Source organism: Ricinus communis, chromosome 4, assembly GCF_019578655.1.
Source record: "Ricinus communis isolate WT05 ecotype wild-type chromosome 4, ASM1957865v1, whole genome shotgun sequence".
Taxonomy (NCBI): Eukaryota; Viridiplantae; Streptophyta; class Magnoliopsida; order Malpighiales; family Euphorbiaceae; genus Ricinus; species Ricinus communis.
In genome coordinates this window covers 30,023,331-30,041,137 of record NC_063259.1, presented here as the reverse complement: position 1 = coordinate 30,041,137, position 17,807 = coordinate 30,023,331, and the positions used below count along the sequence as shown (strand labels likewise).

At 34.5% G+C, this 17,807-nt stretch overlaps 4 protein-coding genes across 15 annotated transcripts; 3 read left to right on the top strand and 1 right to left on the bottom strand.

Annotated features, from left to right (window-relative positions):
- The first annotated feature begins 305 nt into the window (after positions 1–305).
- LOC8258265 lies at positions 306–5,132 on the top strand. Of its 7 annotated transcripts, none has more exons than XM_048372836.1 (7): positions 318–622; positions 1,083–1,199; positions 1,452–1,558; positions 1,668–1,756; positions 2,080–2,226; positions 3,140–3,305; positions 3,688–5,132. In XM_048372836.1, exons 5-7 carry the CDS (start codon positions 2,119–2,121, stop codon positions 4,878–4,880), a joined length of 1,467 nt encoding a protein of 488 aa, XP_048228793.1. In that variant the 5' UTR covers positions 318–622; positions 1,083–1,199; positions 1,452–1,558; positions 1,668–1,756; positions 2,080–2,118; the 3' UTR covers positions 4,881–5,132. The 7 variants fall into 7 exon arrangements, with proteins under 7 accessions (XP_015581605.1, XP_048228793.1, XP_048228791.1 ...); XM_048372834.1 differs by having other exon boundaries at positions 1,433–1,558; XM_048372835.1 differs by having other exon boundaries at positions 1,073–1,199; positions 1,433–1,558.
- Positions 5,133–5,482: 350 nt separating this feature from the next.
- Positions 5,483–6,573, top strand: LOC8258266 (putative uncharacterized protein DDB_G0287975). Its single transcript, XM_002510764.4, has 3 exons — positions 5,483–5,751; positions 5,821–6,028; positions 6,334–6,573. Exons 1-3 carry the CDS (start codon positions 5,605–5,607, stop codon positions 6,390–6,392), a joined length of 414 nt encoding a protein of 137 aa, XP_002510810.1. The 5' UTR covers positions 5,483–5,604; the 3' UTR covers positions 6,393–6,573.
- A 140-nt stretch (positions 6,574–6,713) lies between these two features.
- On the bottom strand, positions 6,714–9,581 carry LOC8258267 (ADP-ribosylation factor-related protein 1). 4 transcript variants are annotated; one of them, XM_002510765.4, is made up of 7 exons: positions 9,326–9,581; positions 8,665–8,759; positions 8,386–8,526; positions 7,653–7,761; positions 7,486–7,547; positions 7,256–7,359; positions 6,714–7,109 (listed from the first exon to the last, which is right to left on the bottom strand). In XM_002510765.4, the coding sequence occupies exons 2-7, from the start codon at positions 8,755–8,757 to the stop codon at positions 7,004–7,006; spliced, it is 615 nt and encodes a 204-aa protein (XP_002510811.1). In that variant the 5' UTR covers positions 8,758–8,759; positions 9,326–9,581; the 3' UTR covers positions 6,714–7,003. The 4 variants fall into 4 exon arrangements, with proteins under 4 accessions (XP_002510811.1, XP_048228794.1, XP_015582318.1 ...); XM_048372837.1 differs by having other exon boundaries at positions 9,349–9,581; XM_015726832.3 differs by having other exon boundaries at positions 8,665–8,845; positions 9,326–9,580.
- A 2,873-nt stretch (positions 9,582–12,454) lies between these two features.
- On the top strand, positions 12,455–17,700 carry LOC8258268 (protein phosphatase inhibitor 2). 3 transcript variants are annotated; one of them, XM_015726229.3, is made up of 5 exons: positions 12,455–12,706; positions 14,960–15,021; positions 15,882–16,003; positions 16,365–16,541; positions 17,184–17,700. In XM_015726229.3, the coding sequence occupies exons 2-5, from the start codon at positions 15,017–15,019 to the stop codon at positions 17,417–17,419; spliced, it is 540 nt and encodes a 179-aa protein (XP_015581715.1). In that variant the 5' UTR covers positions 12,455–12,706; positions 14,960–15,016; the 3' UTR covers positions 17,420–17,700. The 3 variants fall into 3 exon arrangements, with proteins under 3 accessions (XP_015581715.1, XP_025014353.1, XP_015581710.1); XM_025158585.2 differs by having other exon boundaries at positions 12,460–12,683; positions 17,172–17,700; XM_015726224.3 differs by having other exon boundaries at positions 12,460–12,706; positions 17,172–17,700.
- The last annotated feature ends 107 nt before the right edge of the window (positions 17,701–17,807 follow it).

Sequence of the window (17,807 nt, the reverse complement as noted above, 5' to 3'; positions counted from 1 at the left end):
GCTATTGCAAAAAATATAAAAAGCACTGGATTGTGGATTCCCACAATCCAAAATCACCATTAATTTATTTTATTTTTACTAATCTTTAAAATGTCCAACCAGTAAGTATATAGTACTTACTGTACGCACGTTACCTTCCAGGCAGAAAGAGTGTCTGTCCCGTTAGCAGTAATAAAAAAGAAAGGAAAGGGTTAGTTGGTTTTGGTTGGGTACTTGGTTCTGTCTTAACCTTGTAAATCTATTCACGCACTCTAGTGCTTTTGTTATGCTATCGGATGATGATGATGATGAAGGAAACGAGAGGGTCAATTTGGTAAAATTGAAGAAAAGCATATATTTTAATGCAACACGAGAAATTTGGCAACACGTGCTTTCTGCCACTTCCCTTTTGTTTTTGTCCAAATTCTCGCCTACTACTACGACTCCTTCTCCTCTTTCCTTTCAGCTTCTCCATTACACATTTTCACACTCACCGATAAGACACGCACAGAGAAGAGAGAGATCGACTTAGCTTCCGGTAATGAAACCTGGAGATTCTGGTAATAACTGCAACTCCGATGACCAGTTACCGGATGGTTGGACAGTTAAAGTCAAAGTGAGCGCCAGTGGAAAAAAGTACAAGGTGTTTCATTAATTCATTTCTTATATATTAATTAATTGATATTTTCATCAAGTTTCCTAACTCATGTTGTACTGTTTTAAATCTATAATCGACCTCTAATTATCAGTTTGTAAGACTAATCAAACTCTCAATTACCATAAAAAGTTTGAGTCTTTGCTGAATCTTATATCTAAGAAACTACTGAAAGAAATTTGTAAGGATTCAAAATAAACACCAAACACACGAGTCGTTGTTTTTATGTTATATTTATGTATATACTTAAGTTAAATTAATAGTCTTATTTGTACCTAAAAGATACCTTTGTTCAAGAGTATGAGGTTAAATTGACTCATTTACTTTGCATGACTTAATATGGATCCAGTTGTCAATAGCTTGTTATGGTTATTGCTTCATACTTGAACATTCTTTACTTGTTGTTACTATAAGGAAATATGCACCATTATTGTCTAGTCTAGTGCAGTAGGGAAAGTCTTGGGCATGCAACCTCTTCTTGGTAGCAAGTTCAAGACTGCACAACAGCAACCACCATGTCCTGAATTCTCTTCGTACAATCCTGTTTTTGATGCAGCATAACTAGGTAATGCCTTTTTATTGGTGCGTAGATGCTCTGGTATACTAAACTTCTTCTGCCTTTTTTAAGTTTAGGCGTAATTGGTTAAGGATATGATTCTACTCAGCTATGACCCAAATTTGAAAGTTATGAAAGATGAATGCGACATACTTGCAAAATGCCTACAGGGAATAGATAAAAACTGCTAGATTCTCTTTCAGTGAAAAAGGAAATTCTGTAATCATTCGTGTTTATTGCAGTGTTACTTTCCTCCCTCAGGTGAAGGTAAATTTTATTCCAAACTTGAAGTAGCTCGCTTTCTTAAAAGAAACAATCCTAAGTCTGACGAGAAGGAAAACTGCATTGAGCAACACTCTCTGGATAAGGTCTGATCAGGCATCCTCCTCTTCTGGTTTTATTTACTTCTATCTTTCATTATTCTTTTACTAATACATAGACAAGAGTTTTGATTAGCTAAGAAAATCTAGTTTGTAGTTGAGAAGTCTGAACCAGAAGGGTTACCTCTAGGATGGACCAAAGAAATCAAGGTGACAAAGAGAGGTCATAAAATCAGAAGAGACCCGGTACTCAATCTTTACTTCCTTTTTGGTATTTGATTCTCTGTTATGCTCCTTTCTAGAATACTTTCTTAGTGTTTTCTTTTTACTCTGAAGATCATCTTCCTCAATTTTATAAGCTTCCTTTTCTTCTATATGAGTTTCTTGCACATATTCTTTGGTTTTCAACTTCATATCATTGCCTGTTTAGATCTTGTTTCTTTCTATATTTGCTTGCTTGAATTAGTCATGATATGCAAATTACTTGTGCTAAAAATTTAGTAATTTGTTGATGCAGCTTAGCCATTTTGAGATTCTTATATTAATTGGTTAAATATTACTTTGTGCAGTATTACACTGATCCTGTAAGTGGATATGTATTCCGCTCTATGAAGGATGCACTTCGCTATCTTGAAACTGGGGAGGTAGGAAGACTAGCATTCAAGCCAAAAGACACAGGCAATGACAATGTGGAGTTGGAAGATGATAAAACCTGTGTATGTGCATTATCATTGTGCAAGTTTATATCTTTATTATATTAATTGATAAGATATTTTTTTTATCATTGCTTACTCCAGATTCATCTTATAACCTTAATGAGGATTGAATTGAATTTCTTCATTTGTTACTCAATCTTTCTTTTGATTTGTTCAATCCTAAACTGGTAATACATAAAATGATTGAACTAAACTGTTATCGGTACGATTAGCATGGAGGAAATTAAATCAAAATCAGTTGAAAGTTTTGGGTAATACTTTCAGGACAAGATTGGATGCTCTCTCTCTCCTTGACATCCAATAACTATCTTTCTCACTATAAATGTGACTAAATATAAGAATGTCTTCTGTATTTTTGACCTCTTCCATTCTCTGAATTTGTAAATAGTCATATGGTTGAAGAGTTAGGATTGCACAATATTTCACCTTAATTTGCTAGGTTGAGGTGTCTAGACATTCGCCTGAGTAACATTCCTTGGTTCACTACTCAACTACTTTTTTAGAATGTGAATAAGGATAGCCTGCAGATGGCCTCACCACCTTCCTTTCATCATATTCATAAAGAGTTCCTTAGCGCAAAGAAAAGATCTTGCGCTTGTTCTGCATCAATAAGGTTGAGGCGTTAGGAACTTTGTCTTCTCCATTTCTTGTATATGTATTTTATTGTTTGCTGTTGGACAGGCATTTGCAATTGCATTTTATGTATGTCTAGGTTGGTGAAATCCTATGCTCAGTTGTATTTATTTGTTAAGTTTTTCCAAGAGCTTTTGCATGTTAATGGCTTGCGTGTTTTGATAATCACTTAGCTTTGTTCTCTGTTACTCCATACATGCCAGTTTACTTTACACCATTATTTGGCACTGATTGACCATCATAATTTTGACTTTTCCTTAAATTTCTGTTCTCTCCCTAGACATCAGCAACTGCAAAGAAACAAAAGTTGGCAGCCAATGAAACACCAACCTCACTTATAAGTGCCCACAGCTCAAAGTTGATTGAAGTTGCAAAGGATGAACATGCAATTAGCTCAGCCAGTACAGGAGAATCCCTGCCCATCTCTGAGCATACTTCTGGTCATTGTATAGTTCTAAACTCCTTTGTCCTTGCTAAGTAGTGTGATTCTGTTCGTGCATGTGCATAGCTTTTATCGTTTCCCCTTTTCCCTTTAGGATGGTGAGTCAAGAGGGACAGGTTCTGAAATTTTATGTTTAGAACAAGAAACATATAAAACTTGACAAATTTTGGACATACCATACAACTTGAGATAAGTTGTGGATATATTGAAGGCTATTGGGGTGGGCGAGTTTTACTCTATTGATATTATGAAGAGCTTGCATGCAGTCCCAAGCGAACATCCTAATGCTTAGAACTTAGGCTTCCAACTCATAGATCCAGGCTCACATCCCACTAGGTTTAAGTGACAGAACCTCATATCTATTTTGAAATTTCTTAATGATGCAGGTGTACTAGGGCTTCCATCTCAAAACTCTGAAGCGCCGGAGGGAAAGAGTTCAAGCCAAACGGTAAGAAAGAGTGATCTTACTAACGGTGCACTAGCTACTGCAGTGGATGTTCTTTCAATTGAGCAGCCGTCAGAAAGTGGAGAGATGAAGGACGTCATTACAAAGGCAGGACTTGGAAAATCCAAGAAGAAAAAGGATCTTAGTCTGCCTCGGCGAGCTTCAAAGCGACTTGCTGGTCTTCCACTTGATCCTACACCTGAACTAAAAACAATAAATCGAGTCCGTCGAGGTGCAGTTGGACAGTCCAATGATATAGCTGCAATTACAGATGAAAGTTCTTCCCCTGCTGGGCGGGAAGCAAAACATGCATCTGACACTTCCAAAAACACGAAAAGGCTAGAGTCAAATAAGGGCAAGCATCCTATCGGTCATATGCATGCACCAAGTGAACTGAAAACAGAAAACAAGGGTAATGAGAAGCATGAACATCCTACTGTCTCACCTTCAAGGAGTCTGACGTTTAAGGAAGAACATGCTGGAAACATGGAAACTGATAATAATGCTGATGAGAAGCTAGGAGTTCCACTTGACTTGCCACTTGGTGAGCTGTGGCAGGATCCATGCATTGCTTTTGCAATAAAGACTCTCACTGGAATATCCTTTGAAAATTCTGAAGGCGTGCAAGTCTCATCAGGTTCAAACAATAGTGAATGTGGGGGTTTGTCTGCTTTAGAGGATAATGCTAGAAAAGAAGATTTACAGAATAGGGAGCCGGAGAAGCAAGTGCAGCATTTGAGTAACATAATTTCTCACGATGTTGAAATCAGTAATAAGGAGAAGCCAGGGTCCCCCCTCAATGTGGATTTTGCAGATCCATGGGCAGACCCTTGCATTCAGTTTGCAATAAAAACTCTTACAGGAGCAATTCCATTAGCCTGTGATAGGGTCATTCAGGATTGTCTTCAACAGAAAGCAAGCTCATCACAATCGCAAGAAAGTAGTGGCTTGATCTTACAGAATGTGGGTGAGCCTGATCAAACTGAAGTTTTTTGTCAGCAATTTAGCATTTCACCGCAGCCTTCATATAACCAAGGGGCTCTGCCACCCAAAAAAAAAGTGAGTTTAGGATACCCAAGTGGAACCATTTACCAGCAGCATAATGATGAAAGAAGTAAAGAAATTCGAAGGTAGGCACAATCCATTCCGGTCATAGTAGTGATCGAGTGTACAGATTAGGGAATTTGAAACTGTATGTGATTTTTTCTTTTTAGGGGGGACGAGATCATCTGATAGTGTTCTGTGGTTAGCATGGATGAACACCCACTGATCTATTTGTAGTCAGACACTAACTTTGATTGTTGTTGTTCAGGTTAGGTAAAAACATTGACGGACTGGTCTTTCTTGTTGCTTTTGAGCTATTCTTCATGGTTTATTTTGTTATCAGTTGCATTGTTCTCCAGTTTTTCCACCATAAGTTTTTCAGAGCACTAGTGCTATTGTTTCAAGAACCTGAACTTGTTAGAGAACTCACGTATCCTCAATAACCGGGTAATCGATTTACATTGGACTGATGATGGAAAGGGAAGAATCCAGCACAGATCCAAATACAGATAAAAAAAAATTTGAATAGGCCACAGAATATCATCTCACCCACACTTTGGTATTTACAATGGAACTTAATGACTTCTAAGTGATTTTATTAATTTCATATTGAAGAAAAGAAAACTATAACAAGAAAATTTCATTAAAGGGGTACAAGGGTCAACGCGGCAGGGATGGCTCAGTGTACACGTCATCTTTTTGGAATGCTGTGTTCGCGCCAATCGCACTCAGTTTGCCGCCAATGGCCATTATAAATACCCTTTTGATGTTTACTTATTTTATTTTTAACAATTAGAGATAGAAACGAATATAAATGCAAATCCAAGTGAAGTGTAGTTGCGGGGCAGAATGCCCAGAATGGGCAATCGTAGAATTGCAAGGCGTAGTCGAAGTTCAGCCCGCATTACAAGATCGCCTTCAGAACCTGGTGATTGGACAGCTTTGCCGCAATTCTTCTCAGGTATTTACATGAACTACAACTCTTCTCACTCATTGAGCTCAGGAATCCATTAACGGTTTTCTGATACAGGAAAACTATACTTTCACAGTTGGGTATCATGAATTGACTGGGTCTAAGGTGACATTGAAGAAGCCCTTGTTAGTTTTGAAGAAAGTCAAGTACATGGATGTGGATCAGGGCAGTGACGACCAGTCGGCTAGTAAGGTGGAATTGGATGTGATCGGCATTATCCGCCACAAGATTTTGTTTAAGAACAGACCCAAGGCCTTAATATCAAGTAAGTTTATTCTGTAATTTCCTTCTCTTTGGTTTATTAAAGTTTGATGACTTACAATGCAAAGTGATATTGCGAGTGTATGGTTAAAAAAAGAAAGTATATTGCGAGTGCTTCCTTTTGCATCCAATAGCTACCTGCTTAGAACTTGAATTGGTGTTTATATCATATTGGAGATCTTGTCTTGCCTGAACCCTACTGAATTATGTCACAATTATGCTTGTTTAATTCGAAAATAAATGATTTGATCTGCACATACCCATTACCTTGCACATTTAAAGTTGCGATTTTGTTTCTCTTTCTTACAGAGCCAGAACCAGTCGTAAAGGAAAGAGCTAATGCAGCAGGCTCCTCTGTTTTGAACTAGTTAATAGCAAACAGGCTTCCCGCTTTCTTGAACAACTGAATTTAGCTGGAGACAGAAAACTTTTATGTAAAGAGCCCATCTGTAAAAGCACTAATCTTGATCTCTTTGTAGCTTTTGCGTCTTAAGTTGGAACTTAAGAGTGGTTATATTACCAATTAAGACCCTGAATGTAATTTTGGAATATCTAATTGTTGGTCGTCCTTTGAGTGCTGATCCCCCTTAAAAATCTTTCCAGTGCCGATACAAGAAAGTTGTAACACTCGTGAAAAGACAAGCCACCACCAAGGTAACACGTTGCGCATCAGAATCCCAGAGACATGCTTCTATCAAACCGCTCATGGCTATTAACATACTGTTAAAAAAGCTAAACATTTCTGGAATTTACACATAACCAGAGGTTTTAAAAGTATTACAAAAGACGGATGCCCTTCCCTTCTCCAACATGCTCCTTTGTGAATGAAGAACAAAAATAAATATCTGAAAGTGCAGCATTGCCACATAAGATGTGAAAAAAATGGATCGACCTTTTGGTCATGTAGATGAAGTGTAACCCTGTTTATTTACAGAAGCTACAAAGACTGGCAAACAACTGTAACTTGATATAGTTTCTTCTAAGCACCAAGGCCTGTTATACCTGCACGAACTCTCAACATCTCTGTTCTCTTGCTTCGTTCCATTACCTCCACAAGCCATTCTACACTTTCTCTAATCCCCAACCTGCAATCAAAATCTCAATCTAAGTATGTGCTTCCAGATGATATGTACAACAAGTGGGTGTCGTGAGAGAGAGTGATCGTCAGATCCCACATTCTTCCAATACTCTCTTTTGATATGAAGTACCTACATTCCAAGGATTCACTTACCCATCATATGCTGAAACTGCTTCAAACATGTAAACCCTCTCATCCAACTTCTTAAGATCTAGATATCTAGCAATTTCTTCAGCTGTTGCAGCATCAGGAAGATCCTGCCATTGAAATGATGGTTACAGTGATTAGTTTCTTTTTTTACTAATTAAAAGCACAACCAAGCTACACTAGTCAAAGTTGCTAATGCACTCTGCATGTAAAACACAGGAATATAGTTAGATCACCTGCTTGTTTGCTAATATCAAAAGTGGAGCTCCTTGTAAATCCTCGTGCCTAAGAACTTTTTCTGTTCACGCATCATGAAAATAACCATCACTCTTAGCTATTATAATATTGTAGCCAATCTTACACCAGTATTGTGTATCTCAATATCATATTCAACATCACTGACCTAATGCAGATTTTGAATCTTCAAAACGCGAAGGGCAAGTAGCATCAATTACAAATACAACAGCATGGGCCTCTTCATAATATTTCTCCCAGATTGAGCGAAGACCAGGCTGGCAGCAAAAATTCAAAAATGCTTCAATTCCTGAATTTTAAGCTAATTGTACCAACAACAGCTTAAATCTGAACCAAAACTTGTAACAGGTACAGCCAGCCTCATACTAAACCGTTGCTAGTGAAACTATAAAGAGCTTATTGCTAGTGAGACTATAAAGGGCTTACACATGATCTTCTTTCATAGTAAGAGAATAAAAAGAGTAAAAACTGCAGAATGAATCTTGTGTTATTTATAAAACCATTTTAAAATCGGCATCTGGAATGCAAAGGGCCAGCTTCACAAAGGACTGGGTAAGCCTAAGCTCTATACAGTCCCCTTATAGCAGGCCTTAAATTTTAGCACATATTGGTGACACAGCACGTGCATAGTCTCAAAGCACTGCTGTTACAATTATATTATGTTTTCCCAGTCGCACAGTCCCGAGCAACATATTTGATTTGGTCTTTATTTATTTGTGGTTTTTTATTATTTCTCTCTACTTATTCTTGCTTAGTGATTATTTCTGCATCATATCTGTAGACTAGCCAAATAAAATGCGATACATAAACATGATATGACCTATGAAGTCAAAATCAAGCCAAATAGAATTCCCAAATTCCAATAAATGGGTTTTACATACCTGACCGCCCAAGTCCCAGAATACAAGTTTTGTACTTGATACTTCAATACGACCTATGTTGAGTCCAACAGTTGGAACAATCCGATCAGGAGGGAGGCCCTCTAAGTTTGAGTACAATGACTTCAACTTCTCCAGTAATGTCTACAAATTCACAGTTGAAACAGGACATACAAAAATGATATGAATGAAATACATGATTTATTATCATATTAAAATTTATAAATTATTCTAAGAACAACATGACAAAGTTCAATAATTCAGGGCAAAAAGAAACATTACTGTTTTCCCAGCCTTGTCAATTCCAAGAATGAGCACATGAAACTCGGTCTTACTAAAAAGATACTTCCAGAGGCCATAGAACAATGAGAACATATCTGTTAATTATAAAATTTATTTATCACTTGCTCCTTCAAATCTCTAGGTGTTTCAGAGGCAGAACTCCATTATGCTAACTTGATCTCTATCATGCACATTAACCGAAAGTAAAAAACAAGAACAAGGCAAACATCAGAAACAAGAAAATTTTTGCTCCACGTTATCTAATAGTGGATCTCAATCCTGAGAACTAAATTAATTGATAACAAAAATGAAGCTACAAAACCACTAATATATGGGTTTTCTTCTTTTCATTATATGGGCATTAGACCTTAAAATAATCCAGAACCAATATACTAAATACATAAATAAAGAATATAATTTCAGCAACAGTTAAATTAGATTAAAAAAAGTCAAGATCTAATATCAAAAAATTAGTGGAAGAGATTCAGAATCTAAATCGGAAACAACTACGAAAATTGGAAATACGTAGATGCTCATCAATGTTAAAAATCGGTTAACAGCGACTCAGAAGAAGGACTAAAAAGAAAATAAAAGAAGAAGATCATGAACATCTGAGCAATTCCACAGTTTAAATATACGTAAAGCAAAATACAGAAATTACCGAAAAAGAGTAAGGATGGTTACTGTTGATGTTAGTGATTCTGTTAGATCAGTTCTAATAGATCTACGACTGCGAGCTTCTCTTTCTAAAATAACTAAGGACGCTCTCTCTTTGCTATTTTTTACAATACCGATATATTCATCCTCCTAATTTTTATATTTTTCTCTCTTCTTTCGTAATTTGATTTCCCAATTCTGCCCCTTCCATTATGTTCCTCTGCGGCTTTGGATTTCATCCCGCCATGTGCTGGCGTGTTATGATCTTCTTGGATGCTGTTTTCATTAAAATTAGACCTAATGGTTTAAACAATTTTAATTATTAAAAATTTTATTATCTTTGACTAATTTCTTAAATATATTAATTTTATAATTTAGTTAATTCAATGCATGTATTAATTAATTAAGTTGTTGATTAGATAATTTGAAGAATAATAAAAATGTCTATTAAAAAATAAAATATCTATATTTATAAATACTGATGGTATATTATTTATATATCTTATCTAATTTTAAATTTTTATTTTTTAAATTACAAAGGTAGGCCACCGCAGACTATCAATAGCTTGCTAGACATTTTCTCTCAGTACCTGTTATGATAATGTCAACAACGAACTTGGTTATACATTAAAAAAGAATCAGAGAATATATTTGCACGCAATTAGATCAATCTCAATTAGATCAATTGCATTGATACTTTAAACATATTTTAGTAGTTTATCACCGAAATTTACTAAAATTCTCTGAACTTCAATGATGTCATAGCAAAATCTTCTACTTCTAACATTCTGATAGGAATGAATCTATTACTGCTTAATCTTTAAGCAATGGCGATGCTAGCATTCATGCACCAAAATAACGGGCAATCAACTAAATCTAGAATGTTATTCAGCAAAGCCACATAATGCCTGATATAGCAGCAATATTGTGAGAATATTAGCAGAATATTAACTAAATCTAGAATCTAGAATGTTAATCTTCTACTTCTAACATTCTAGAATTATACAACTATCATTAGTTTTTTTTGAGTCATGCTCTCGCCTGTTAACTTTCTTAAGAAATTACAGAACTAACGGAGGATTAGGTCATATGCATCAAACTATTAATACAAAAGACCGAGATGCATGGTGATAACCAAAAGAAAATGAAAAACCGAATCAACGATCAATTTCATAAAATAGGTAAAACGCGAACATCTAGTACTAGAGGATAAAATTCATATAACATCAATCAGAAATATCTAAATTTATGAAATTTTGAAGAAACTAAAAAATCAACGACGAACGGAATCAATTTCCACATCTAACTGATTAAACCGGAAACTTAAACCTCATTTTAATGACTAAAGTTCCTAAAAATGACATTTATATACTCAATTAACCTATCGAATTAAAAGAAACAGATCAAAGTTGTCATTACTGTGATGTTTATCAAGAACTAAATAAGAAAATAATTGTAAAACAAAAAATTGTAAGGAAAAATGGATCGAGGATGATTTGTACCTGCCAATAGGAACAACTATTCTTTGTCCTTGTAGCCCTTTTGGTTTTTCTTACTTTTGTTATTAATCAATTTTGTTTTCAGCTCGCCCTTCTCCCCGAGAATGGATTTGATGCGACAATAAATTTGTGAGATCAAGTGACAACAACAGTTCATTGTTTGACTTTCTGAGCTAACAAAGTGATGGATATGATACATGAGTGTACTCAAAAATAACAAAGTGATGGACGTCAAAGAAAAATAATAGCACTTCGTTAGTTTTGAATGCATTCATGTATCATATCCATCACTTCATTAGCTCAGAAAGTCAAACAATAAATGGTTACTGCCACTGATCTCACAAATTTATCGTCAGACGTATCCATTCTCGAGAATGGAAAAAAAATGGTTAATAACAAAAGTAAGAAAAACCAAAAGGGTTGCAAGCACAAAGAAAAGAAAGAATAGTTGTTCCTATTGGCAAGTACAAATCATCATCGAACCGTTTTTCCTTACAATTTTTTGTTTTACAATTATTTTCTTATTTGTTTCTCGAGAAACATCACAAAAATGATAACTTTGATCTGTTTCTTTTAATTCGATAAGTTAGTTGAGTACATAAATGTCATTTTTAGGAACTTTGGTCATTAAAATAAGGTCTAAGTTTCCGGTTTAATCAATTAGATGTGGAGATTGATTCCATTCATCATTGGTTTTTTAGTTTCTTCAAAATTTCATAAATTTAGATATTTCTAATTGATGTTATATGAATTTTGTCCTTTAGTGCTAGATGTTCGCATTTTACCTATTTTATGAAATTGACTATGTTGATTCGGTTTTTCATTTTCTTTTGGTCATCACCATGCATCTCAGTCTTTTGTATTGATAATTTGATGCATTGCCCTAATCCTCCAAAAATGTTAGAAGTAGAAGATTAACATTCTAGATTCTAGATTTAGTTAATATTTTGCTAATATTCTCACAATATTGCTGCTATATCAGGCATTATGTGGCTTTGCTGAATAACATTCTAGATTTAGTTAATTGCCCGTTATTTTGGTGCATGAATGCTAGCATCGCCATTGCTTAAAGATTAAGCAGTAATAGATTCATTCCTATCAGAATGTTAGAAGTAGAAGATTTTGCTATGACATCATTGAAGTTCAGAGAATTTTAGTAAATTTCGGTGATAAACTACTAAAATATGTTTAAAGTATCAATGCAATTGATCTAATTGAGATTGATCTAATTGCGTGCAAATATATTCTCTGATTCTTTTTTAATGTATAACCAAGTTCGTTGTTGACATTATCATAACAGGTACTGGGAGAAAATGTCTAGCAAGCTATTGATAGTCTGCGGTGGCCTACCTTTGTAATTTAAAAAATAAAAATTTAAAATTAGATAAGATATATAAATAATATACCATCAGTATTTATAAATATAGATATTTTATTTTTTAATAGACATTTTTATTATTCTTCAAATTATCTAATCAACAACTTAATTAATTAATACATGCATTGAATTAACTAAATTATAAAATTAATATATTTAAGAAATTAGTCAAAGATAATAAAATTTTTAATAATTAAAATTGTTTAAACCATTAGGTCTAATTTTAATGAAAACAGCATCCAAGAAGATCATAACACGCCAGCACATGGCGGGATGAAATCCAAAGCCGCAGAGGAACATAATGGAAGGGGCAGAATTGGGAAATCAAATTACGAAAGAAGAGAGAAAAATATAAAAATTAGGAGGATGAATATATCGGTATTGTAAAAAATAGCAAAGAGAGAGCGTCCTTAGTTATTTTAGAAAGAGAAGCTCGCAGTCGTAGATCTATTAGAACTGATCTAACAGAATCACTAACATCAACAGTAACCATCCTTACTCTTTTTCGGTAATTTCTGTATTTTGCTTTACGTATATTTAAACTGTGGAATTGCTCAGATGTTCATGATCTTCTTCTTTTATTTTCTTTTTAGTCCTTCTTCTGAGTCGCTGTTAACCGATTTTTAACATTGATGAGCATCTACGTATTTCCAATTTTCGTAGTTGTTTCCGATTTAGATTCTGAATCTCTTCCACTAATTTTTTGATATTAGATCTTGACTTTTTTTAATCTAATTTAACTGTTGCTGAAATTATATTCTTTATTTATGTATTTAGTATATTGGTTCTGGATTATTTTAAGGTCTAATGCCCATATAATGAAAAGAAGAAAACCCATATATTAGTGGTTTTGTAGCTTCATTTTTGTTATCAATTAATTTAGTTCTCAGGATTGAGATCCACTATTAGATAACGTGGTGGAGCAAAAATTTTCTTGTTTCTGATGTTTGCCTTGTTCTTGCTTTTTACTTTCGGTTAATGTGCATGATAGAGATCAAGGTAGCATAATAGAGTTCTGCCTCTGAAACACCTAAAGACGCCAATGGTAATAGGCAAGCAAGGAGATATTATGTTGCAGAAATGTAAGACTAATTGATACTGCTACAAGTGTGCATATGAATATTATACAATTATCATTAGTTTCTTTCGAATCATCCTCTCGCCTGTTAACTTTTTTAAGAAATTACAGCCCTAATGGAGGATTAGGGCAATGAATCAAATTATCAATACAAAAGACTCAGATGCATGTTGATGACCAAAAGAAAATGAAAAACCGAATCAACATAGTCAATTTCATAAAATAGGTAAAATGCGAGCATCTAGCACTAAAGGACAAAATTCATATAACATCAATTAGAAATATCTAAATTTATGAAATTTTGAAGAAACTAAAAAACCAATGATGAATGGAATCAATCTCCACATCTAATTGATTAAACCGGAAACTTAGACCTTATTTTAATGACCAAAGTTCCTAAAAATGACATTTATGTACTCAACTAACTTATCGAATTAAAAGAAACAGATCAAAGTTGTCATTTTTGTGATGTTTCTCGAGAAACAAATAAGAAAATAATTGTAAAACAAAAAATTGTAAGGAAAAACGGTTCGATGATGATTTGTACTTGCCAATAGGAACAGCTGCTATTCTTTCTTTTCTTTGTGCTTGCAGCCCTTTTGGTTTTTCTTACTTTTGTTATTAACCAATTTTTTTTTTCCAGCTCTGCCATTCTCCTGAGAATGGATCTGATACGGCAATAAATTTGTGAGATCAAGTGACAGCAACCATTTATTGTTTGACTTTCTGAGCTAATGAAGTGATGGATATGATACATGAATGCATTCAAAACTAACGAAGTACTGTTATTTTTCTTTGACGTCCATCACTTCGTTATTTTTGAGTACACTCATGTATCATATCCATCACTTCGTTAGCTCAGAAAGTCAAACAATGAATTGCTGTTGTCACTTGATCTCACAAATTTATTGTCGCATCAAATCCATTCTCAGGAGAAGGGCAGAGCTGGAAAACAAAAATTGATTAATAACAAAAGTAAGAAAAACCAAAAGGGCTACAAGGACAAAGAATAGTTGTTCCTATTGGCAAGTACAAATCATCCTCGATCCATTTTTCCTTACAATTTTTTGTTTTACAATTATTTTCTTATTTAGTTCTTGATAAACATTACAGTAATGACAACTTCGATATGTTTCTTTTAATTCGATAGGTTAGTTGAGTACATAAATGTCATTTTTAGGAACTTTAGTCATTAAAATGAGGTTTAAGTTTCCGGTTTAATCAGTTAGATGTGGAAATTGATTCCGTTCGTCGTTGGTTTTTTAGTTTCTTCAAAATTTCATAAATTTAGGTATTTCTGATTGATGTTATATGAATTTTATCCTCTAGTGCTAGATGTTCGCGTTTTACCTATTTTATGAAATTGATCGTTGATTCGGTTTTTCATTTTCTTTTGGTTATCACCATGCATCTCGGTCTTTTGTATTAATAGTTTGATGCATATGACCTAATCCTCCGTTAGTTCTGTAATTTCTTAAGAATGTTAACAGGCGAGAGCATGACTCAAAAAAAACTAATGATAGTTGTATAATATTCATATGCACACTTGTAGCGGTATCAATTAGTCTTACATTTCTGCAACAGAATATCTCCTTGCTTGCCTATTATTATTAGCATCTCTCTTAGTATGTACTGTTGTCTGATGTGGACAATTTCACTTGTCTGTTGTTTCTGTGAACTCAGGTCAATCAGCTACTGCTCTTTGTGGTTTGGTGATTAAAGAGATAGCAAGTTCATAAAATGAAGTAATTTAAGCTTTTCACTCTTTAACCTTGCCTCCTTCTTGTACTTCATTTTATGCTAATATTCTCACAACATTGCTGCTATATCAGGCATTATGTTGCTTTGCTGAATAACATCCTAGATTTAGTTGATTGCCTGTTATTTTGGTGCATGAATGCTAGCATTGCCATTGCTCAAAGATTAAGCATAAATAGATCCATTCCTATCAGAAGGTTAGAAGTAGAAGATTTTGCTATGACATCATTGAAGTTCAGAGATTTTTAGTAAATTTCGGTGATAAACTACTAAAATATGTTTAAAGTATCAATACAATTGATCTAATTGAGATTGATCTAATTGCGTGCAAATATATTCTTTGCCCCTTTTTTAATGTATAACCAGGTTCCTTGTTGAGATTATCATAACAGATGCTAAGAGAAAATGTCTAGCAGGCCATTGATAGTCTGCGGTGGCCTATCCTTGTCATGTTGTCAAAGTAAATGACTGACAGGACTAGAAAAATGATACCTCAAGGAATTAGAAAAACTTATTGTATTTTATATAGCAGTTAATGATCTTAGTAAGTCTCAGTGTTTCAATGCAATGTTATGGGGTTGTTAATGGGGGGTTTTTAATAACTCCAACCTTATAGTTGTATGTCTGTCCTTTTCCAATTTTATTTCATTTTATGACTTTATGCTTTCCTTTTAGCATACTGAATTCTTATATATACATATATGCGTGTGTGCATATGTATATATATATATATATATATATATATATATATATATACACACACACATATACTAGTGAAGTATTTTAGATTATTAACTGGCTTATGATTTTATCTAATATCTTGATAAGTTCTGCTTTCTATTCATAGAGGTAATAGAGCTCGTGTAAGATGGAATGAAGCAAATCTTGGGGAAATTGAAGCAAATAAGCCTGTAAGGCAGAAAATCACTGAACCCAAGACACCGTATCACCCTATGATTGATGATGATGGTATGCTGATTTGTATTTTGCTTTCCATTTCGCAGAAGCCAGTAAAAAAAACTATTTTTGTATGTGCCTATACTTGTTTGTTTCTCTGTATGCAGTATATGGTAGTGGATGTACCACTTACTTGCTGCAGTTCTTGTGTGCTGGAATAAACCCTTGATGAGTTCAACTTTGTAAAGCATTTCTGAAATTTTGCTCTGAAAATTTACCTTTTTCAACTTGATGTTGGATAAAGCATTTTGTTTGGTGGCTGTCCTGATAAAGATCACTTTTTTGTTCAATGGTCATTGTTTAATACTTTTACTGTTAAAAGTTGTATATGTTCATTAAACCCATTGAGAATCATCTGAATTCTGTTTTGTAGGTTCTCTCTCTCCTAGGCGGGGTAGCTTTGACGATGTTGTCGCTGACGTAATGCGTGCAGAAGACCTGCGGACTGCATTGGATACAGTGGCTTCATCAAGTAGAAACTCTGGTAGGCGATCTAGTGACTGGACATCATCGGAGGATGAGGCTGAGCCTATGGAACAAGATGAAGAAGGTTATTCATACATTCTTTTTTTCTCTGTTTTCATTTTCTTAAAGCATAATTTCAAGCGCATTGTTATTTTTTTGGCACAGTTTTCTAAAGACTCCCACTTGTTTGGTCAGGGTTCATGTCCTTTACCTCTGCAATTTAGTTGCGTATTGTGTTCTTAATGAAGTGATGATGAAGGAATTTGAAAAAGTAGAAAGTATAGGCTGCTTTTCTGGTAACTAGTGATGTGTGACTAATATAATTCCCCTTTTTCTATTTTTTGTGAAAGAACGTATTTAATGATGCAAATTATCATTGTTGCTGTGGCAGTTAGGGAATAAAATCTTGAATTGGCCGTAACATTTCAGCATGTTTTCTTTGCCACTACTTTTATGCAACTTTTATCCCTTTGAGGGTTTTATGTTCACATGTTGATTAGGGTTGTTTGCGACCTACCTGTCCTACTTGAACTTTTAATCTCAATGAGCTTCCCAATTGCCCAGAATTGGACACAAGTACTGTCCCAACTCAGCAAATAAAAACAAGATTACACCTTCCCTTGCCCTGTTTACTTGCTTTCTTTTCTTCTAGATCGTGTCTTAATTTACTTCTTTTTGAATGGGTGATGGATTCAATCTTCTTAACTGTTGTCAGATTCTGAATCAGATAGGAGTGCAAGTTTTAAGGAGCACAGACGAGCACACTATGATGAGTTTCGGAAAGTAAAGGAACTCAGGAGGAAAGGTTCATTCTTGGAGGATGAAGATGAAGAAATTGGCAGTGATAAGGGAAATGATGGGAAATATGATTCATCTTCATTGTTAAGCGCTGGTGTGGAACATATAGACATCGAAGAGGGCTCTGCAACTTCTAATGGAGCTCAGAAGCAAATTGAGCTGTGATATAGCGCTTGAAAATCTGACTGCTTTGATGTCTTCTATTATATAAGTATCATATTATTCTGGTATGCATTGATGTCTTCTATTATATAAGTATCATGTTATTCTGGTACGCAATGAAGTACCGGCATTCCTATCTACGGTTCTATATGGGTTGTGTAAATACTAAATTTTCTTTTAGACTTAAACAGTCAGGACGATCCATTTTGACCATGGGAACAATGTCGTCTTTTTCAGGTTATCCTGCTGTCTTTAATGATTTATGAGAACTTCGAGTGCTCTTACCGGTTGTGTAAACATATTAGGACATAAATTAATTTACTGTTTCCGTGACAAGTGCCTACATCTTCGATTTATTTAGGGCCTTTAAGCTTGTTCCATCTGTGGGCCT